At 37.5% G+C, this 24022-nt stretch overlaps 1 protein-coding gene across 1 annotated transcript in view; it reads right to left on the bottom strand.

The window, feature by feature from the left end:
* The window catches only part of LOC125488496 (anoctamin-8-like), a 31511-nt gene extending 8241 nt beyond the window's left edge, over window positions 1-23270 (bottom strand). Inside the window, exons 1-13 of the mRNA XM_048631227.1 lie at window positions 23145-23270; window positions 16212-16317; window positions 10196-10252; window positions 9958-10039; window positions 9528-9644; window positions 8851-8957; window positions 8315-8418; window positions 8145-8226; window positions 7621-7773; window positions 3078-3195; window positions 2247-2302; window positions 504-578; window positions 45-177 (exon numbers count right to left, since the gene is read on the bottom strand). Of these exons, the coding sequence (XP_048487184.1) occupies window positions 45-177; window positions 504-578; window positions 2247-2302; window positions 3078-3195; window positions 7621-7773; window positions 8145-8226; window positions 8315-8418; window positions 8851-8957; window positions 9528-9644; window positions 9958-10039; window positions 10196-10252; window positions 16212-16317; window positions 23145-23260 (1306 nt within the window). The 5' untranslated portion in view covers window positions 23261-23270. The remainder of the gene's footprint in view (window positions 1-44; window positions 178-503; window positions 579-2246; window positions 2303-3077; window positions 3196-7620; window positions 7774-8144; window positions 8227-8314; window positions 8419-8850; window positions 8958-9527; window positions 9645-9957; window positions 10040-10195; window positions 10253-16211; window positions 16318-23144) is intronic.
* Between the last annotated feature and the right edge of the window lie 752 nt (window positions 23271-24022).

Raw genomic sequence — 24022 nt, 5'->3', positions numbered from 1 at the left:
ACGTCCGTCAGTGGACTGCTATAGGCTGATGATGATCTACTTACTTTTGCTAGGACTGAGAGCGCCGAACACATCGACACAGATTTTTGCAAGTCTCAGGTTCTCAATCAAATATGGCAGAGCAGACTCCTTGAGATTGCCGATTATCTGCCTCGTTATGAGCAAGACGGCTAGTTGCTGAAATATATAAAATGTTATATATTATGAGATTGTCAAAAAAGTACACTTTGCAAAAATATAGGCACCTTGTTTCAGTACTTAACTGAAAGTTATATTTTCAAAGTGATATAAATCTACTGTCTCTCTCTCTCTCTATCTCTCTCTCTCTAATTTAGCAATTTTGTAGTACCTACTATCATACTATGTTCTCTTAGATTAAGCCTCTTTCACAATGTCTTGATAAAAAGTTAATCGAGTGATAGAAACCAGATACATAACATTTGTAACATAGGTACATTATGAAACAAGGTCCAAGACTGTACAAAATATGTGTTACACCATACCTCTTTAAGCTTTTCCATGTCTTGTACGTAAAATGCGAGGTAGAATAAACTCATGAACGAGTTTACGAATTGAAACTGAAATAAAAAAAACTCATTTTTACTTTTCATGCAATACCTACTGCTAAGATTTTTTTGTTTTTTTCTATAGACTAGGTTTAGTAGAATTTGTAATTTTAAGTTGATATTTTATATCTATTTAAGTAGCAAGTGGTATGTAGCCCTAAAGGTAGCTAAATATTATGAATATGAAGTATATGAAATACATAGATGTATAGAAATAAATATTATATTCGGACCATATACAGGACCGTAGTTTCTACTTGTAAATATCATAATTGAAAATGCCATTTACTTAATGGTACTTTGTGCCATGTCTAGTAGATACATGCAAAGGGCTTTTAAACTTCACTTATTTATAGTGCTTTTACTCCAAATACATATTTTGTGATAGAAGGGTATATATACCCCGTATACCACAATCTCTTATATCGACTCTTTGTTATTCTTCAAATTACAGTTAGTCATATTCGAAACAGCTGAAATTCACATGAAAATAATATAATAATGTTACATGGTAATTAGATTGCATGTTTATAAGAGATAGTGGCTGGAAGCAAATACTTTAATGGGACTTTATTATTATTATGAAAAGTTACTAAAGGAGAATGGCAATTTCTCTATAGCGCCATGACCCAGAGCGGCCATTGATGAAACATACACTGATGTGTAGTCCATGACTACAGTATATACTGGTATTAATTTTATTATTATGAGGCATGGGAGAACGAAGATATAAGTGCCGAAAGATCAAGTCTTTCTACTGTACTAGATGTTACCCTTGAGCTAAAAATAGTTTTTAAAAGTGTTCCCGTGGGAATTCCTGGATAAAAAGTATTCTATGTTATTTCGGGATAACGGGAACTTGAATAGAATGAAATAATTTTTGAAATTGATCTCTTTATAAAAATAGGTTTCCGAGTGTGAAATGTGCAAAAATAATCTTGATATTATTTGCAGAAATAAAATCATGTAATACATTTTGTGATGCACTATGTATTGGGAATCTCATGATTTAGATTATAAAACTTGTTTGTGCGTGTACTATTCATCAAAAACTTATTTAACGAAAAAAAATATATTAATTAATTTACTTTTGAACCCTAATATCTCAAGAACCCCATGTTTTAGATTTTTTAAAATATTTTTCCCTGATAGTAGACATTTTTATCAATAACTTAAAATAGGTTTGGTTAGTGGCTGCTAACTTACGCAAAGCGGGTCAGGTTTCGCCATTCTTCTTTGCTTCAAAAGTGCTTTGCACACGTGAGTTCGTAACATCGTCGCCAAAAATCAAAAATTTTTATAATCGAGGAAGTGAGGTTATAAGAGACAACGTGCTTGATCGATAGCTAATGGCCATCTGGCTTATTTTATGATACTCTCTGCTTATTTTATGCTGTAGCTTACAGCACACAACAATAAGCACCCTTTTTCTAGTAAATTATGTAGCTAAATAGGGTTGCGTTTATGTGTTTTAAAAATGTGGTGAATTTTGTGCACAAGGCTTTAGTGCAAAGGCGCCTGATTGTAAATTATCCAGTTTAATCCAATTGCTATTATTTTAGTATTTAGTACTAGGTGTATTTACATTAAGTTACAGTAGTTAATAACCTTTTCCTTGTTCTACAAAGCAAAGCGTGATCCGTGAGCTTAGCGGTGTTTACTGCATTATTCAATACAAACCAATGCTATTTTCACTATCAGATGATTTTCATACTTCGTCTCGAGACGGTAGTTTTCTGTTGAGAATGTGTTTTTTGTTGTTGTTTATTTTATGTTTTTTTTTGTATTTGTTGTAGTCCAGTCCGTTGGGTAGGCAGTAAAGGGAAAATAATAATGTACTATAGTATTTTGCTACGGAATTATGTAAGACTAAATTAATATAACTTTCTATGCAGATGTAAATATAGTTAATTTCTTATATTTTCAGAATCTTTAAAATCATATTTAATTATTTATAAAAAAAAACACGCACTCACGCCTTGTACTAATGTACTCCATTATTTATATCTACATAGAAAGTTATTAAAATGTAAATATATCTACTTAGGTAAATATTAAACATTAAATACTCTACATCACTCTACATATTTATTTCCTGTGTATAGGTCATATGTGTGTTATAATAAACTAGATCAGAATAAACAGTAATAGGTAGTCAGGTAATAATATAAATCTATTAGGAAAATGCGACTGGTGCTAAAAGTTTGTATTGGCTAATTACTTTATCTTGGGTTTTAGATATCATGCAAATATGAATTATTTATTTTATTAAATTCCTAATTTAGCTATTCTTTACCTAACTGTATCTAAAATCTTAGTTTTAGGTTTGCTATTTTAAAGTATAGTAACTTAAGGCTGTAAACATAAGGCTTTGTTAATATTATTATTATCAAAACAAAAAAAAAACTGGCTGTATCACCAAAAGTCATAAAAAAACAAATCATACATAACACATCCTATAAATAAGGAGTCATACAACTCCACTCTAATGTATAAGGCATACATACTAACCTTTGTCATTCAACCATCGCGCTATCCTGCCGTAAACCTCCTCTTCCACTGCTATGATGATGGCTAGTATCGCTCGAGGTAGCCACGAGAAATATACTATGTGATTTTCCCACCATTCCTGCGGATATAATGTGGTAGGTTATTGGTTTATTCGCGTAGTGGCAACTGATTTACGGTATTTTTGTATGCGGTTCTGAGTCATATCTGGTCGGGGTCACCATTTTTCCGAAGAAACAAGACAGTACAATAAGACACGACCATTGTGTCTCACCGAAGTTATACTTTTATTGTGGAGATAATCTTGTAGTGAAATAACGTCCTATTATCGAATCTAATACAGGAATTAAGTTACATAACCATGTACAGTGAAACTATAAAGTCCTGAAATTAAATGAGGGCACTGCTATCTTTCATGTAGCAACCCTATATAGCGAAACATAACTGACTTTGATACTTGAAATTTTGCCTGTAAACTACTTACCTATTTATGTATTTTAAAAACAACTTACCATTCACAAAAAAGCTCTTATACAAGCTAGAAGGTGTAAGTATGAAGGCTAATAGTGAAAACAATAAATATTTATTTACATAACGTTATTACAACTGTATAAAAAAACTGGATCTGCTGACGAAGGGCACACATAGTAAAGACATCAATTTCTCTTTTTGGACGGTCACTTCTGTTTCTTCCAGGATTTAGAAATATTCCATATTTTGCCCTCTTTGGCACGCTGGTCCGATACAACTATAAAATAAAATAAAAAAATATTTTTGAGTTACGCAATGCCCCCCAAATTCACACAATGTGAATTTAGTAAGTAAACAAAAAATATATCTTCAAGTATCAAAATGTTAAGGTTTGACTCAACTGAAACCAGATGAAACCTACAATCAGTGGTATGTAAACAATGATCGATTTGGGCTCTAAACCTAGGTTTATCGATAAATGAAGCATTGGTACTAATAAAAAAAAAATTATTACAATTTGTACAATGCTACATGTATACCCGTCATAGACGATGTACGAGCGTAAACATCCTCCAAATTCTACAAAATGTGTCCAGCTTCATGTTCCGCTAAACATTGTATATAAACTCGATAAATTACTTCCCTAGCTTGACTACGAATATTTTCTTATTCTTCCTAATTGCAAACAAGCGTAAATAGTTGTTTTTATCTAGATTATCCTAATAATTAATAAGAAAATTGAAAAAACAGCCAACCGCCAACTGCCATAAACAATTGTTGACTTTTATGTTTCTTTTCTAAAGGTGCCAGGCTCCTGAAAATTTTAGTTCCTCAAACATTATAGCTGAACACAAAAGAGTAGAGATTAATGTTTTTGGAACTAAACAGATTTAAACCTGGCAATAAAAAAAAACTTGTGATTTGTGGTCTGTTTCTATGGTTTGAATGTTAAACTCGCCCTGTTCCTGTATAAACAAATCGAATTTTGCTTAATTTTGGAGTTTTGTGGATTGTTGAGTTTGTTCACGAGGTGAAAATGAATAAAACCATTCGCAGCGAAGCTAGACAGATGATTTACAGCGTTTACCTACGATGTTTGGCGGAGAATGAGGCTGGAGAAGTATTAGTCAATATATACGATGTTTATAATAATAATAATAATAATACCCAGTAAGGTGCTTGTAGGGATCTTGACCGATAACGCGATTGTCCTGAGAGCCGTGGAATACCTCTCCATCCTTAGCACCTCATGCCATGTTGCCCCTTGTTGCTACGTCACTGTAATGTGCTAGCGACTGCTATGGGGGGGCCATTTACTGTGTGTGCGAGTCACCCCCTGCCTTTTTATCCGTGTGTGAAACATATAGGTCAGGCAGGGGCCATAGTCCTTCCATAGTCCCAGTTACCCAGTCCATTTAGCACCCCCTTCCATAACCCTGTATTAGTTTTCTCCATATCCTACAATAGTCCTGCACTAACCGGGGATTTTCCTTGGGTTTACTCCATAGTTTACACAGGGAAAATCGTCGGTTGGTGTCACATTTCATATAGATTAATGTTGTCAAACGGGCCTCTACGTGTTGGCTTCGGCCCCATGCACGCCTTCCAAATGCCCGGGACCCCATGGTCCCGTGATGGTAAAGACACAACATAATAATAATAAAATATTTATTGATCAAAAAATAATGTAAGATAGACATACATCGACAATGGAACAAGATTATATAGGGTAACCTTGCCACCTAAACTAGGTTTATGGCCTGTACGATAGGTGACAAGCTCTTCCTTTACAAATATTAATATGTAATTAACGTGAGAGTATGAAAGATATATGAAGCAGTTTTAATAGGTAAATATACTAAAAGTGAGTTACAAATTAACCTTAATTACTATTAAAAACTATTAAAAAATCTGATAGTTTACATACTTAGTTTAGTAAATTTTATCTTATATACAGAAAATTACCTTAATTTATAAGAGAAAAACAAAATAAAAGTTAATATAATATAACAATGATTGTGAAACTGTAGAATGTACGATCTTGCATGCAGATTTATGATAAAAGGTGAACTTTACAATTTTAAGAATATTAATTAATAATAACAATAAAGATAATGCTATTCCCGATATACGGAGATTAACAAATTCTCGGACTCAACATAATTTAACGGGAGGAGCCACTTAAATAGTATACTTTTAACTTCGTATCTGTTAAGAGTATGAATAGAATGGAGCTTGTTAGCTAAGTTATACAAATAACCACCAAGATAAAATTCAAATCTTTTAGCAAAGGATGTCTTATAAAAGTCAGTAGATACCACTGCATACGAACGCCGGCTAGAGCAGGAGATTGTGGAAGATGGGAAAACGGAAGTTGAGTGAATCCTTAGGATGGAGTTCATGATAAATAGTTGTCTAACAGTTAGAATACCACATTCTTTATGTATTTTTGCGGTCGGGAACCGAATCGGTTTGAACGTGCTGACCTTCAGGATAGCTCATGAAAGAGCAGCGTTTTATACTGGTGAGTAGGTACTTAATTTCTAACCATTAACATACATTGCTTATATTTCTTGTAAAAAAGTACTATTTTGATGTAATAGAATGCCTTTCAATGTGTATTTGTTATTCTTATAGAGGTTAGAAAATACTCGTGTCAAACGTTAAATGACATCAGGGTCTGGATGGTAATGTTGTTAAAACATCAGGTCTAGATACTTTTTTACTAACCCCCGACTCAAAAAGGGTATCGATAAGTTTTACAGCTGTAGGTGTCTATGTGTTTCGGTCTCTCCGTGTTAGAGTACCTATTGTAAAAATATGTGTAAGAATATGTAAGAGTCGGTATAAATTCCCCAGACATAATTATTTGCAAGTCACTGCTTTTCTGACCAATTAAATAATTTGTTGCAGGAAAATCGGTAAAGACAGTTTTAGAAGAATTGTCGGGGCACATTTGAACTTTTTCCTGAGCAAGAAAAAACTGTAATAAAATATCGATGTGTGATACTATCACTTTTCTCCTATAGTAATTACATAATGGGATAACCAACACGTGTTTCAGTGCAAAAAAACATTATGAAATACACAATGAAATAAAAGTTACAGTTGATTTGATTTAATGAAATTCATTCAAGACTGACCCCTCTCCCCTACTAATTTCTTCTCTTAACATAAACCTCCACAAAAAGTGGCATTTTATAATTAGTAAATATTTGAAACATTTCTCGTTTTGATTTTTTCTGCTAAAGTATCGTGATAATTTGTCCGTTTCCTATACTATAATAGTGTGGCCACTTTCTTAGATTGACACGCCCTCAATGATTCTCTACTCTTTTATGTTCAGCTATAATTTCATGAATTAATAGTTTCACTGTAGTGCAGTCAGCAAAAAGCAAAAGTATACCTTATAAGGTATCACCAGTCATTGTTTGTGTTGGGGTGGATTACACATATCTTTTGTGATACTCCTACACTATACACACGCGACATACTATACCTGTACAGTAAGAGCGGCGAGCGTGACGTGCGCGCACGCACACACGCACATGACGGGCAGCGAGACGGCGTGGCGCCACAGGCGGCGCCGCCACGCCGGCCATGTTGGCTCCGGTACTGTGGCTACACACTATTGACGCACTATACTAGACTACCGAATGGTGTAGTGGTAAGGCCTGGGTCTCCTATTTACGCCGCAGTTCCCTTCCGGCGTCAAGCCGTAGGCCGCGTCACGATGCTCACTATGGCCCGGGTCTCCTATTACGCGCCGTAGGACGCGTCCAGCGTCACGCCGTAGGCCGCGCCACGATGCTCACTACATCTACGCGCCAACGTCTGAATGCTACGCCTTGAGGTCGGATGGCTGTGTGTGAGATGTCCCCACATATTACGTAAGGAGAAAAAAGGCGGAATTAATCTTGCCAACTAAAAACTGAGGCACAACAATGGTTACATGAGAGTGTGAATGTGTGTGTGTCAGCTCGTTGTATCATGAAATTTTTACTTACTTAGGGTGCCTCAGTTTTTCGACCTTCCTTCCGCCTTTTTTTCTACTTCGATAATGGTATTACTATACCTGTACAGTAAGAGCAGCGAGCGTGACGTGCGCGCACGCACACACGCACACGCACATGACGGGCAGCGAGACGGCGTGGCGCCACAGGCGGCGCCGCCACGCCGGCCACGTCGGTTCTGGCTTGCCGGTGACAGGGCTTATTGTCATCTCGCCCTGGGGACAAAATAGTTGGGTAATCGTCAAGAGAGTTAATGAAAGAAAAACGATTCAAGTTAGGTAAATCTAATATGTAACTAACCTAGATAATAAGTCAAATTGTAACTTAGAAACTATAGACTAATGTCTGTAATAAAAACAATCCATTATAATCGGGAAGAGAAAGAACGAAAAAAGGGACGCTCCACAGAAGTACCATAGACGCGACGCATTGTAGTAGCTTTTACCGTAAGATTCAAAAGTTATTCAGAAGGAATACTAATGAAGTTTTCATGATTGACAGAGTAGCATGTAGCGTCGTCTATATTGAAATCTCGATACGAGCCAATGAGAAAATGTAATTTGTTATTTTATTTCATAATTTCTACCTGAAACTGTGGTCTTGGTTCTACCAACAATTCGTCTCTTTGATCCAGCGTCCCCCATTTATAGGCGAGCACATTGGAACGTCTGCAAAACAAAACACATGATTTAATTAATATTCACACTCTGATAATGGTGAAGATACAGACTATAAATGAAATGAATCAAATATTACCTTTTCCAAGTCTCCAAATAAACGCACGCCCATAGCACGTTGAATATAGAGAATAGAACGTAAGCGATATCCCGCCAGTTTTCATTGGCGACGCCAAGCCATATCTGGGGAGTGAATAAAAATGGTTGAATTATTATTATTACAAAAAAATACGTACAAGTTTAGTTGGCTGCTGTAGTGTAATGTAAGTAGTAAGTAGTAGTCATTATTTTTCTGGACTTTCTGGACTACCAACGTGGATTTTGTACAAATACTTAAATGGTACCTACTACTTATATAACTATTTAGCTGCCTGTCCTATTTTCATTTTTGTCAAGAATCCAGTAAAAATTTTCGTAAAATTTTAGCTCAGTAACTAACATAACAATTTCGTTTTCATCCGTATTGTTCAGAGGGTTCACGAGAGAGAAAGGCTGTTCACGAGAACTAGAGTTTTTCAGAATGTCAATTTTAGTTTAAAATTCCAGTTTTTTTACCAAGAACAGCCTGTATGTCTACTAATACACACACCCTGTATATTCACAACTGACACATACCCAGAACAGGAACCCCACTACGGCGGGCGCGATGAGCGAGCGCGTGTAGTGGCCGAGCCACGCGAAGTACATGGCTATTTTCACGCCAAAGTAGTCGCATATCTCGTCTGGAAATATAAGCAAAAGATAAAAATACTGTTTACTATTATTTGAAAACGTAAGCAAAGGGTGAAGATACAGTAAAGCTAAGTGTTTACTTAGCGTAATTTTCGGTTAAGCGTATTTGAATATCATTAAAGGGCTTTATTAGGGTTAATTTGCAACGCTAATTAACATGACTTCTCAAATCTTTTTCCGTCAGGCTAATCTGTTTGTCATGCATTCGAATTTAGAACCAAAACTACAAAGGCTGGTTTCCTAAGCGGCCGAAGAAGAGGTTTCATTGGCAGTTATTAGATGAATCTACTCTGACTACTCTCATAAGGAGCTTAATCTACATCAGAATTAGCTCATCACTTTTGGAGTTACATACGGCACACAAATATCGCCATTCTTCTTCAGTCAGTTGAAAATATCGCATAAACACTGACTGCTACTTACAGCTACATACGGCAAACAAACATCTTCATTTTCCTTTAGTTCAAAATATAGCATAAATACTTACTGGACCTATATACAGTTACATACGGCACACAAGCATCACCATTTTTCTTCACAGTCAGTTGTAAAACACTTACCCAAAGGCTGTGGAGCAAAGAACTGTTTGACCCACTTCTTCCTGAGCACCTCTAGCGCCTTCCTGTCGTGTAGCGGGAACATGTTGGAGACCACACCCTTGCTCACGCATGCTGGCACTGAGAAAGATATTGTAAAAATTTAGTATCAGATGATGAAATGATGAGAAATACAATACAATTTAATACGTATTGAAGAAGGTTTTGAACAATGTGGTTGCACTTCTTGGGAGGCGATAAGGGGATTTTTTTCACGTAATTCCATAAGACCTAAAGCAAATGTAGTTCACAATGATCACCCCCATTCGGCTTTTTGTTGTTGTTTTTGTCCTATTAGGTACCCTCGAAATACAGAGGGCCTCCACAAGAGTGCACCACGCCGTTCTCTCGTCAGCAACCGCGTCCGCTAGTGTGTCGGCGCCTTAATACTCACATATAGCCTGCCTCAACCTCAGCTCGAGCGCGGGCCGCAGCGCGTCCTCCTCGCCGGGCTGCGCGCGCGCAGACTCCAGCACCCGCTTCACGAGGGCCCCGAGTTGAGCAGCTCTGACGCAGTTGAGACACCCTGTATGTAACAAGACACACTCACATATAGCCTGCCTCAACCTCAGCTCGAGCGCGGGCCGCAGCGCGTCCTCCTCGCCGGGCTGCGCGCGCGCAGACTCCAGCACCCGCTTCACGAGGGCCGCGCGCTCGCCCGAGTTGAGCAGCTCTGACGCTGATGAGCCCTGAGGGTGTGGAGTTGAAGTTACTTTAGGGTAGTAAAATTTGCCTTCAGGCGATATTATAATGTACAATGGATAGTTTTTGGCCCTTGGTCCAAAGGTTGAAGACCCTGGGTGTAGGTAGATAGTGCTTTAGCTCGCGATCTACTGGTTAACAGAAGAAAAAGAGGCGATCCCTTTACATTAGGTCATATGTGCGGTGACCATTAGATGTGAGGTTACTAATGTGTAGCCGGTATTCAGTGCCGTCTGATTGGTATACAATTTTCTATCTTACGAGCTGCGTTTCGCCTTAAAAAGATATCTCGTTGGAAGTCGGGATAAACAGTAGATTATGTGTCAATCCAGGTTGTCAAATTCGCACCGTCGTAAAAAGAACTTCCTGACCATTTCCTAAGTAAACTTCATCATCATTGAAATAACTTCCCTGTGGTATTTCGAATCATCATCATCATCATCATCAGCCAATAATCATCCACTGCTGGACATAGGCCTCTCCCAAGGAGCGCCACAACACTCGGTCCTCGGCCTTCCTCATCCAACCACTACCCGCCACCCGCCTAAGGTCGTCAGTCCAGCGGGCAGGAGGGCGTCCCACGCTGCGTTTGCCTGTTCGTGGTCTCTACTCGAGAACTCGTCTACCCCAACGGTTATCGGTTCTTCGGCAGATATGACCAGCCCACTGCCACTTCAGCTTGCATATTTTGACAGCTATGTCGGTAACCTTAGTCCTCTGACGGATAACCTCATTTCTGATACGATCCATCAGAGAAACCCCAAGCATAGCTCTCTCCATAGCACGCTGAGCGACTTTAAATCGGTGGACCAGTCCTACCGTCAGTGTCCACGTCTCTGCACCATACGTCATCACTGGCAGGACGCACTGGTTGAAGACTTTTGTCTTCAGGCTCTGAGGAATGGCCGAGGAGAATATGTGACTGTTGGATCAACTATATTTATTATAAAACATAAGTAAATGAGAAATCTTGGGTTCTTCTTGTATAATAGCGTAATTTAATTAACTTTACACATTTTAATATCGTTTTACATTTTAGTTGCAAACAATCGAACAATAGTATTTAGCATAGAGAGAAGCAGCAATATAGTTTTTTTATGGACACAGATTACACTAGTTTCACAGATTAACAGTTTGCACTTATGGCGCGTTTACACGCGTGAACATAGTCCCCCCGGTTGAAGGGATCTTCAATCACTATGCACATCGATTGCACGTCGGCCATTCGTGACTTTGCGTCGGCTCCAGGCATCGCTATCGGAGGTGCTCGCTCGCTGCGTAGCACGGAGGCATTCTTGATTCTTCTTTCTTCGGAGACGGCAGCGACATTAACGGCCGGCCAATTAGAAATGTCCAAGAGAAAGAAACTTATTGTCTTAAGGACAAAACGATAGGGGACATAGACGGCGACTAATAAAAATATTAGTGAAAAAAAGAACTGACGAAGTTTGCCGAATGCAGCCCAACCCAGTTGGATGCGCCTTGCAGCCTCCTTGTCGAAGTTGCTTCTGCCTAGCCGAATAGTCTGCCCGAGGTAGACATATTCTTGCACAACTTCGAGTGTTGCCTCACCAACGGCGATCGGCTCCGGTTTGATGTGAGCATTGTACATGACTTTCGTCTTGTCCAAGTTCATTCCGAGGCCTACACGTCGGGAAGCAGCATTTAGGCCACTTAGCATCCAGCTGAGTTCCTGCAGAGATTCTGCCATAATAACGATGTCGTCCGCGAAGCGGAGGTGTGACATGTACTCGCCATTTATACATATGCCATGTCCTTTCCAGTCCAACGTCCAAGATTCAAGATTCAAGATATATTTATTTGCATAAACACAGGTTAGTTACATTCATCTTATGTATAGGTTAGGACATGCCATGCTTTGCCATGAGGCGTACAAATAGAGAGGAGGCGTCATAGTCATAATTTTATAAATTTTACACAAATTAATTATAAATTAAGAATTAATATTTTAATTACAGTTTTATATTTTTAATTAAGTTAGGTTTCAATAGTTTCAATTATGCCAAAAAATTATATAAAACACCAATTATCAAAAACAATTAAATTAATTAAAAAAATAATAATAATAGTAAAAGTACCTAATTATCAGACCTGCCAGCATACATAAATTTATCATTAGATATTGTCTGTGAAAAACTCGTTTAGATTATAATAGTTCCTTTCAAGTAAAAATTTATTTAGTTCTCTTTTGAAATGAAATAGGTTTTCAATGTCACGTAGAGCCTTTGGTAATTTATTGAAGATCTTTGGTCCCATACCAAGTATACTCCTGCTAAACACGGCTGTTTTACGAGGCATAGCTTTTAATAGGTTAGGACGTCTTAAAGACATCTTCCAATGCATTGGTGAACATCAGTTTCGGAGATATCACATCCCCCTGTCTCACTCCACGTTTCGAATCCGCAAGTCAAATCTGATCATTAAATTCTAACTGAGAATGATAGATGAGAGATTAAACGTAGCACCATCTGTTCCCTGCAACGATTCTGCTGAGTCATAGCTGAAACGTTAATCACAAGATATTCAGGAAATTTTTCAGACGGATTTTTGAACTTCGTTAATACTTTGAAAGTAACTTTCACCTTTAGCAGTAAACGTATGCCAATACGAATTGGTTAGAGAAACACATACCTTCACATAGAACTTACAACACACCTGGTTTCGGTGTGGATTACTATTGTTACTATAGAATTTCTTAACGAGTTGGAGTAATCTTGTATTTCCGTTGCGTGCGCGTTTCTCACTGAAACTTATCGCATTAGGGAACAATAAATCGTGCACATACTACGCAGCGAATTAAAACTAATAAGTTTAGTTTTCAACCTTTACAAGTTTGATTTTAATCTATTTATAAGAAAGGCATGCCACCATTTAGTCAAAATTACGGAGTCAATGAAGTCCAAAAACATTAGGTACTATTGTATAAAAAATATTAAATAATCGAATCGTATCATATTTTTTGCATCTAGAAAGAGAAATAGACCGATAGACAAATACCCCCATAGTCATCACACTTCAAAGTTATATCATCCCACTTTGGGCCAGAGGTTAAAACCATAGACTTAGTATATACTAGCGTATAGACGAACTGACAGCTCGATAAAACGTGACCAATTTTGATTTTTCAGTGTGTGCATTAGCTAGTGATGTACCTTTCTTTACTTTGGACGACCATCGATAAGTTATTGAAGTTCGATGTTCGACCCTTGGAGAGTTGTTCCATAGACTGTTGTTGTCCAGATTATAATTTTGACATAGTGTAAAAAAATGCATAAATAAAAATAAAAACACTTTTTTCATCGCTCTTTATTTTATTGACTTTTAAACAGAACAATCTTAGATATATCAGCTGTCTGACCCATATTACAGGCTCTGCCTCGGATGGCCCTGTCTGAGATGTTCCCACATATTTGTTTATTTAACTGGTTCATTACAGTTTCGTTTCCTAAATTATGAAGTTTACATTCATTCTTAAGTCGAATTGCTGCAAATGGTAGAGTTCTTCTTTGGATTCCAACCAACGCGTCCAACTTATTTCAACCACTTTCGGCTTATTATAATATCTATAGAGGGAATCTGTTGGACAAATTATAGAAAATAATTAGTTTATGTATTTGTTAAAAGATGTGCCTTGCCCTGACTTATTTTTATAGCTAACATTCAAGATAAAATATCGATAATGATATCGATTAATTTGAGTCAATCCCTAGCGTACATGTAAAATAAATTGATGAAAAATATATCCACTAAAATCTTGTAAATTATTAACAAATGGACTTCCACATAGACAAAATATGAAAGTAAACAACAGCATTGGCATTATTTTATATTTAATACAGGATAAAAGACAAGTTTTAACCAAAAATATACGCGTCATAGCAGTGATGACGATTTTGGTATTTACCAGTGAAATGTGCAATTTTCAGGATTATTTCTATGATTAACGCCACAATCACTCGCAGAATATGTTACCATTGTTGAATACAATTAGATTTACTGAAAATAAACCACCGATGTACGCAAAAAATCCAAAATACTGAGGTGTTGATTTTCCGCGTGCTGAATTGTGACGCTCTGTCATTCAAAACCAGTCACAGTTTCATTGGACTCGCTATCCTTTTCTATCTTGCCAAATTTCCGTAAGGGATTTTCTTCTCTCTCGCTCGCTTTGTTCGTCTATACCATTGGTACTCAACCTTTTTTATATAAGGGCCACAAACACGTTTAAGTCATATAGTCGCGGGCCGCAAGCAATTTTTTTTAAACTATTTTAAAACGATGTAAACTGTCGCAAAATAATATAAATAACACATGCATATACTACTCTGTGTAAAAAGTATCGGAATTAGATCAATAAAATAAAAAAATGATTGTTATTCATCCAAATTTATTTTATCAACTTCAAATTATGCTACTTCAGAAACGATACACATACAGTGCAAAGTGCAACTAAAAAGTCCTGACAGTAAAGAGTGCGATTTTGACTATGACTTATTATCATTTTCATATATTTTTTTACATTTACATCCAATTTAAAAATAAAATACCGATTGATAATGGCTTATTAACGGATTTTTTCTTAAATAAATATAATGGATCGATTAAATAAGGACTTAAACAATTAGTTATAATCCACTTCTGTTTTCAGGGCTTTATAGTTTTGTACTGTACGCCATCACAACATTTTTTTAAACACTCTGTTTTCAAAGTTGTGTTTAGTACTCGCGGCGAATTTTCCTTTTTGTCTTCTATCGATTGTTAGTTAAAGTCATGTTGACTGTTTTCTTTGACTATCGTGGTTTTGTGCACTCGGAATTATTGCCCGAAAGTCAAACGGTAGGAAAATATTATTATTTGCGAGTTATGTAGAATTAATACAGCAAATTTGACGAAGATGTGTGGAAAAAAATTAGAGAAAAGATTTTGTGCCACGATATCGCGCCTTTCCCACAAGGATCATCATTGTGAACGAATATTTAAGCAAACACTCACCATCGAGCATCCACCATATGCACCAGATATGGCTGCAGCTCACGGCTCTAGGTTCTTTTTTATCCTCGACTCAAATTACCACGAGGCACTGTTTTCAATCGATAGAAGACAATAAGGTAAAATCGCCGCGAGTACCAAACACAACTCTGAAAACAGCGTTGAAAAAAATGTTGTGATGATTGGATAATTCGTTGGCGTATGTGTATCTTTTCTGAAGGAGCAAACTTTGAAGGTGATAAAATTAATTTGGAGGAATAAAAAACATTTTCTGTTTTATTGATATAATCCCAATACTTTTTACACAGAATGTATATTCTCTATTATCTCCCATGGCACGCGGGCCACTGATAAAGGCCCGGCGGGCCACATGCGGCCCGCGGGCCGCAGTTTGAGTATAGCTGGTCTATACGCTAGTATATACTAAGTCTATGGTTAAAACGATGTATGTATAACATAAATATTATGTAACGCCAAGATATTTCGGTACCACTTGCATAGGCGAATCGCGTGCTTGCTCAAGCCACTGAAAGCCTTATGCAAAATACCTAGTGATGTTATTAACTCGATACACTTTAACAGTGTGGAATATCGAATAATGTGTCTTCCTAAACTATGAGATTCTTTTTTCTGTTCTTTCCTACAATCTTCGCTTTGTAGTAGCAGAAGTCCTCAAGTTTAAAAAAAATTGTTACATGAAAGTACTAGCCATTCTCTAAATTATGTAATTAGTAATATGTATGTATGACGACTACTTATGTGATGACGATCCTTGGGAGAAGCTTACCTTATGTCCAGCAGTGGAAGATTGTATGATGACGATGATAATTTAGGTTATCAGTAGATACTAAACTGCATCCCTTTAAGGAATGGTGAAGCAAAAATGGTAGATATAAATAAATGGTGGATAAATAAATATGAACGCAGATTTTTTACCTTTTGGAAACAGTGCATGTCCCGAACAGTGAATTCTTTGTAACCCCCTCCGAATTCTGGCTTCAGTTGTTTCGTCAGATGTATTTCTTCCGCCGTTTGTAGGAGCCTGTGTGGAACAAAGTTTATGATTAATTTATTACCTATACAAACCTGATACCTATAAAAGATAAATGGGTGAAAGTATTTTCACGAAACAATGATCTAACGATGAAACATAGCTGATCTAGTCACCATCAAAATCGCATTTGAACCGATGACGGCTGTATGGCTAATTGGTTAGCGACTGCTATGCCGTGAGTCCTAGGTTCAATCCCCAGCCATGGCAGATCTTTATTAAATGTTTGTGTTGTGTGATATCTCCAAGTCGCCTGCCAAGCGTGGAGATTATGGCAATAACTCTCCAGTCTTGGATGCATGGAACGTATCTAAGGCTTTGGATCGATGTTAGAGACCAGGTGTTTCGTGAATGGCTTTTATTTCCATAAATGCCATAAGGTTCCTTCTCACATTGATTAAGTAGTGCAAGCGATTAGGACATTTATAGCGTACATTGCCGCGTAGCTCTTATCATTATTTATTTTTTAATGCAATGCTAATGCATGTCTACTCATACCGGATACTATCAAATGTGTAATAGCAAAATAAATAGAAAGATAAGATAAAGGACCACCTAAAAATGCCACGGGATCTTTACTGCTGTCATAATAGCAATGCAAAACTTCGATATGAATAAAATCGATGGATGATAGAAGCATTATTCCAACGCTTTAGTATTCAGAGTCAGTTTGTAGCGATAATACCGTTCAAGGCTGTTGTTCCTATCAGTAGCATAAACTTAGAAACTTGGTCTAGTCTGCAGAGAAAAGTGACAGCTTCTTAGACATGCTACCGCGGGGTACCAGCTGGTACGGTCAGCTTCATTAGTAGTTGTACACTTTTGTACCTTGTCAAATTCACAAACCGTCAATAAATAGTTGTATTGCGAGATTGACAACGTACAGTGTAAAGTTATAGCTACTCTTTTACATTAAGAAATAGTCATGGCGTTATTCTTTCTCACTTTGATAATACTTGGAGTTCGACAACGTTAACTTTCCAAAGGGTAGAATTAGAATAAGGGTTAGGGTTAGGAACTAGGGGGTTTCTTTAGCTGATAGTCCTAAATAAATTAAAAATAAGCTAAAAGAATAAGATGAAAATCTTCAGTTTCAGAGATTACAAAGTGTAATTAAAGTAAATCATTTTTTCTGGTTTTATCTTTCTATTCCAAAGGACTCTATCAGCTAAAGTGTTAAATCAATTCCCAGGGAATCGTAAACGATATCGGATAATCAAATTGAATGCCATGTCTTTTGGGATCTCTGAGTAGACGTCGCGAGATATCCCTTCGGGGATAGAGACTATAACATATATTCTGAAGGATTGGTATGGGATTGCTCTAGCTTCACGAAAACGATAATTATTTCGAAGCGCTCACCGAGACTTTATATCGTTACATTAATAATCTAACTCGATGTATGTGTATGCCTAAATATTATACCTACACCACGTAAGTTATTTGATTAGGAGTCCCTCCGATCAGGTTATAAATGATAAATCAAATGGATGGACAGTGGACACACTTTATAGGTTACAGCTAGTGATATCGGTAGCAAAAGAGTAATACTCGTATAATAGCAGTATTATAATAATACATCTCTCCTAATACGCCTCAAGACTTCTCGAAAATACCGATCTGTTAGATAGCTCAACTAAAAACATCCTATTTTTTACGTCATAAAACCATTCCAACGAAACTACCACCAGAAGAAAACTTATCCTACTCGTAGCAAAGACATCACATAACGACAAAACGTATAAAATCTCGAACACCACGATAGCACTAATGCCTGTATTTTCCTCCCGACACTACAGAAGGCTCAGGGGGATAGAGTATACATTTAGATAGTGACATGACGTGATCGCAAACCTTACTGGGACTTCCGTTTATATGTGTCAGGGGAAAATGGTTTTGAAACGGCTTTGTGTCAACATTCAGGCCAATAGATGGAATATGAGGAATGGTTACGAATTGAAGTGAACAATACAGAAAAAGGACAAAAAACTGGATTTAAACTAAGCAACCTACTTTAACATGCATATTTCTCCGAATTGAAGTGGACAATATGCTCCAATACGCTATAGAAGAAAAAAATCTTTATTTTAACCTAACCTAACCTATTTTAGCATGTTAACTTCTACATTATAAACTTTCACAACTCCTTCTCCGCACCATTATTGCCTAATTACACGCCACGTCACTCAAACTGGTGAAAGCGTAATGAAAACCCTTTCCCCACCCTGTTACAAGTTTTAAACAAACCTTCAGTTTTCAGACTATACCTACCTAGTTTTTTGTTGAACACTTGGCAGAATGTCTGAATACGAGTACATAAGAATTACCATATTATTTTGTCTTAGTTATTCAGTCGCATCTAATTTCTAATTCAAATGCAGACACCTACAAAGTACGACGATTCATTTGGGTGCTAGACAATTTTACTGCTAATACAGTGTGTTGCAAAAGAGATATAATAATAGTAAAGTGAAAGGGGGTTACTCAGTTTGTAATAAAATTTTAAATAATTTTGAACTACGAATCTTAGTAGGTAATAAGGCCACCATTTATACCGTCTATGTTGTACATTTCCTTGTGTAATTTATGTTTGTGTGTGCAATAAAGAATTATCTATCTATCTACGACTTATGAAAAATAATACTGCTCGTAATAAAAAAGTCACGTGACATCAAAGTTTCTATGTAGAAGCAAACAAAATGCCTCGGTTTACTATGAGTAGCCTGTTAACATCCTGTATAGCTCTTAGAAGTCAAACGAGCTTTTAAAGTTGTTGAATTCAACCCAAACAGCTATCAGAATGGAACCCGTAATACAATGCCACGGCAAACTTTTAACTCAACGAAGAAAGAACAAAAGCACGATATAAAACCACGGAACAGAATTCATCAGTCACTGACAAACTGGAGACAGGCAACGGATCCGTTTCCTGAAAGTTCCTTAATTAAGAAGCAGAGCAGCAGTTGTGTAAAACGATCCGAGAAAAAGGTTTAATCCGCCATCTTGGAAAATGGCGGCCATATCTTGCCGTATGTCCGTTTCCGGTGAAACGTAACCGTCATTTTTCAAGATGGCGAATGGTATTATATTCTTGTTTCTACGAGTCATTATTACTAATAAATTTAACCTACATAAATGCAGATATATTTTTTTATCAAAATACGTAATATATACGATAAGTACTTACAAAAAAATAAGCTTCTACAGTATAAGTATATAAAGATCAAATCATGGGACATAATTCCTATCTCTACATAATTTTATGGAATTTCCAAATGCTGTCGAATAATGACGAATATTCAGTTGTGCTGGCTCCCTTTTAGTTCCAATAACCTCTTGTAGAATGCTACTTATATACAGTGTGGAATTTTACCAGCACTCTATGTATATATCACCATGAGTTCAAAGTCCTCTCGACAACGCCTTTCATCTGAGGAACAATGCCAATGTGTACCTATACTTCAAGAGGGAACGTGTGCTGGTTTTTAGAATACGGTCCGCGACGAAACTTAGGTGAACAAAGACTGTAACACCATAGATTTTATAATAGTAGGTATAGCTGGTAAGGAATCTACGGGTTTCACAACTGAGAACTTTTAGTTAAGCAGAGCTTACGTATGACATGCAGCGCTGTGATTGACCAAAGTGTAAGGGTGCTTTTCCACCAGAGATGTGCTATGCAGCTATGCTGCGAAGATGTGATATCTACGCTACGAAAATATGTGACCGTTTCCACCAATACTACGCTAGGTAGCTGTGCGAGGAAGATGCGCTACGAAGATGCGCCGCCGCAAAGTAGCTGTGCGAGAAAGATGCGCATCTGGAGCTTTTTGCTTCCACGATGGCATGTCTACTTTCAGTGAAAAACGCAGGCATACTGTAGGTCTGCTCTGCACATACATAGCTATACCACTCGCGATGGTCCATAGCACATATCCATAGCACGCATCCATAGCACACATCCATAGCACGCATCATTCCATACAAAAAACATATCTTAGTTGAATCCGTTTCCACCAGTGCTAAGCTATGTGCACCAATAAATATGATTGGTGGATATTAAACGCATCCATAGCATCGTAGCATAGCACATCTCTGGTGGAAAAGCACCCTAAGTGTAGTTAAATTTATGCGTTGGTTGATTTTCTGAAACTAAACTGATTTACTTATACAGTAGCAATAGAACTTGTAACTATTTGGTATCTTCAAATTAATACAAAATACTGTAAGTACTTCAAATTAACTTATAGGATTTAGGTAAAATAATATGTCTTTTATTAGTGCTTACTCTACTAGGCAACTCTCCAGTTCAGTGCCGACATTTTGGGCATTTCCGTTCTCGCTATCTCAGCACTCATTTACTTACTTGACTTGCTACAGAATTTCCCACTTGAAATTTTCAAGCCTTGCTTGTTGTAACCAAAGCCTTATACAGGTTGAATTATTTTAAAATTTAGCGATCCGAATGTACAGTGCATTCCTTTTAATCGACAGACTGAACGATAGAACTGAATATTACACTCCTATACATTCTGCTCCCCGTATCCCTCCTGCACCTGCTGCAGGTTGACTGGTAGAAAATGCTTTTAGCATGAAGTCCACCATATTGGAAATAATTAATTTTGTATACTGTGCTTATTGCAAAAGAATAAATAAACAAATATTAACTTATACTCATAATATTATCTCTACTATAGTATTTTGTCGATTACAGTTTACTAATGCTAAAATTACTCTTATTATCATTATTAGGCCAAGGTAGGACTACATTGGTAACATAAAATATTATATTTGGACAGTATAAAGAAGGCATATAACCAGGAGAAATAAAAGAACCAGGAAAAAGTCTAACTCAAAAACACTGATTAAATCCCACCCTGTATAATCGATCGTACCTACAACTAGGTAGCTACCTATACCTACCGTTCCCATTAGCGTTCAGAACGTCTTTGTCAAATTCTCAACTCTCACTCGAAACCTTCCAATGGACCCTCAATGAACGATGGAGGGGAGAGAAGGGCTATTCAACGAACCTATTTTTGGATACCGTATATTTTTAAGTTAATATAACGCACGCACATAAAGAAGCAAAATAAAAATGCGAGATGGCATGATTCCGCACCATATTTATAAGGTTTCTTTTTTTGCGTGATATACATTGTAGATGTAGTGAGTAAATATATATGTTTGTGTAACTTACACTTACTTTTATCCGACAATGAAGTAAGGAATGAACATAGTTTTGATACTTCCCATTTATTTGAAAGCTCGAAACGACCGACTATAGCAGGGCTGCTTAATAAAACTGGCGTGCGGTTGCCCTAATACAAATTCAGCTCAAATCCGTAAGCTCAAACTCTGGCTCTGCAGCACAAATTCAAGATAAAACACAGTTTAGCATAGCGATGAAATAATCTCAGAGTCAGAGATTCAAGCATTCAACGCTGTTAGCGAACTATCCTTAATTTTAATGTCCCAAGTTTAATTTTGAAAGTTAATTTAGCAAGCTGAGCTCAGTAGATTTTGAATGCTTTAATTATTCTCGAGCGGTCTTATGAGAACCGGCGAAGCCATTTCCTAGCTGTAGAAATTAGGCGAAAATATGCTCTTTAATTTTCGGCGGTTCTACTTGTGCGCTAAAGTGGTTATGTGCCCATTGTCAAAGAAGAACCTAATTGTAGTAATTTATATTAATATTACAATAGACTGAGCGGTATAGCACACGTACCAATGGCGTAGCGGGGTTCATAACACAGCTACACTTTAACCCATACGAGTACTCTTAAACAGACAGCGAATAAAATGTATTGTAAAAAGTCTACTACAGGACAATATTTGTTGCAATAACCCAGTCTTGGAGTGAGTGGAGGGCTATTGCAACAAATATCACCCTCGGCGGGCGATCGAATCCAAGATCTTCGTCACTGCACCATCCGGTCATCTTACATTAGGCAAGTTACTTTTAAGTCTCATGCTAAGGATTTTACAACGTTTACGCGTGCTGTGAAACAAGTGACACTCATACGTCGTCGTCATCGATCAATCTCATGTCTTATTCCCTCCATCCAAAGGTTGTCTGGCAGAGATCACTTTTAGTGATAAGACCGCCTTTTGTACCCTAATTAAGTTGTAATTTGTTATTCATATGATTCTTTGTTGGTGTGCAAATAAAGCGTATTCTATCTATCTATCCCTTCACCTACCACTGCTACAGCATGGTCGCTAAGCACAGCGAAAAACGGGCATTGCCCTTTTTATATTTGTCTCTGTCGCACGCGCATAGTAATAGTGCTTTCACGCTCGCACAGTAACCTTGATTGGCGTTGGCAGAGATTGTGATTGGTTGTAGATGCAAAGGTCAACGTTCGATTTTCTCTGTGCTTGCCGACGGGCCTTTACAAGTGATTTAAAACAAGTGACACTCAAACCGTCATCAGCTTCTCTGCTCCTGTCTCATACCACTGCTACAAGTGATATAGAAACAAGTGACACTCACGCATCGTCGTCAGCGGTTCAGCTCCTCTGCACACTTCACCTACCACTGCTAAAAGTGATATAGAAACAAGTGACACTCACACATCGTCGTCAGCGGTTCAGCTCCTCTGTTCCCTTCACCTACCACTGCTAAAAGTGATATAGAAACAAGTGACACTCACACATCGTCATCCGCGGTGATGTAGAACGCGGAGCACTGCACGCTCGCGTGTTGTCTCACACACACGCGCAGACATTGTTTTTGGTTGTAGATGCAAAGGTCAACGTTCGATATTCTCTGTGCTAGCCAACCGGCAAAGTGATGTAAAACAAGTGACACTCACACGTCGTCGTCAGCGGTGATGTAGAACGCGGAGCACTGCACGCTCGCATGTTGGCGCACGCACACGCGTAAACGGGGCTGGCTCCCTCGGAGCTTCTGCAGCAGCCAGAGCAGCATCGAGTCGGGCAGACCTGGTGGAGAGGTGTGGTTATTGTGGGATTGATGTAGGGGAGATCTATCTTATTGGAGGAGTATGACATTCACACTGGAAGCTACTATCGTTATACCCTGATTACACCTACCGAGTAGAAGTTCTACTCAGTAGGCATTCTGAACGCAAATTGCTAGTATTGAACGAGCGATTGGCCGAGGATACTGTCTCGCCACTCTACTCGGTAGGTGTAATCAGGGTATCACGAAGGAAGCTGAACGACTGGATAGTTTTATGAGTGGATTTATTGACTGAATCATCAAGGCTGGTTGCAATATGCACTTCATTTCATATTCGCACCAATATTTCGTCTTTAATATTATTTTAGATACATTATATAGGTACCTAATTCACACATGCATTTAGGTATAGGTCTAGGTTTGTATGGATACTGTTACGCAAAATAAAACGAAGGAAGCCGCCGCCGTAGCTTTCATATTACTTGGCTCGAAGATGGGAAAAGTAATTTGAATCAATTCAAAAGTAGAACTGACTGGTTCCTTCAAATCAATATCTCGAAGACACATTGAACATTCCAATAAATTCACCGATAAAAGTTGAAACATCAACTTGGGAAAAGTTAACCGTTCGTACAATAACTTCCATTTTCCACATTGTACCGTCTTGGCAAACTATAGTTTCTTAACTAGAACAATTATTATTGTTGTAGGTTAATGGAAACCCAATGGGCATAAAGATAGGTTGCTGCTATTCCATTTGCTATACCA

Source organism: Plutella xylostella, chromosome 28 (assembly GCF_932276165.1).
Source record: "Plutella xylostella chromosome 28, ilPluXylo3.1, whole genome shotgun sequence".
Lineage (NCBI taxonomy): Eukaryota > Metazoa > Arthropoda > Insecta > Lepidoptera > Plutellidae > Plutella > Plutella xylostella.
Note: the sequence above shows the minus strand (reverse complement) of the source record. Positions and strands in the feature narration are given on the sequence as shown.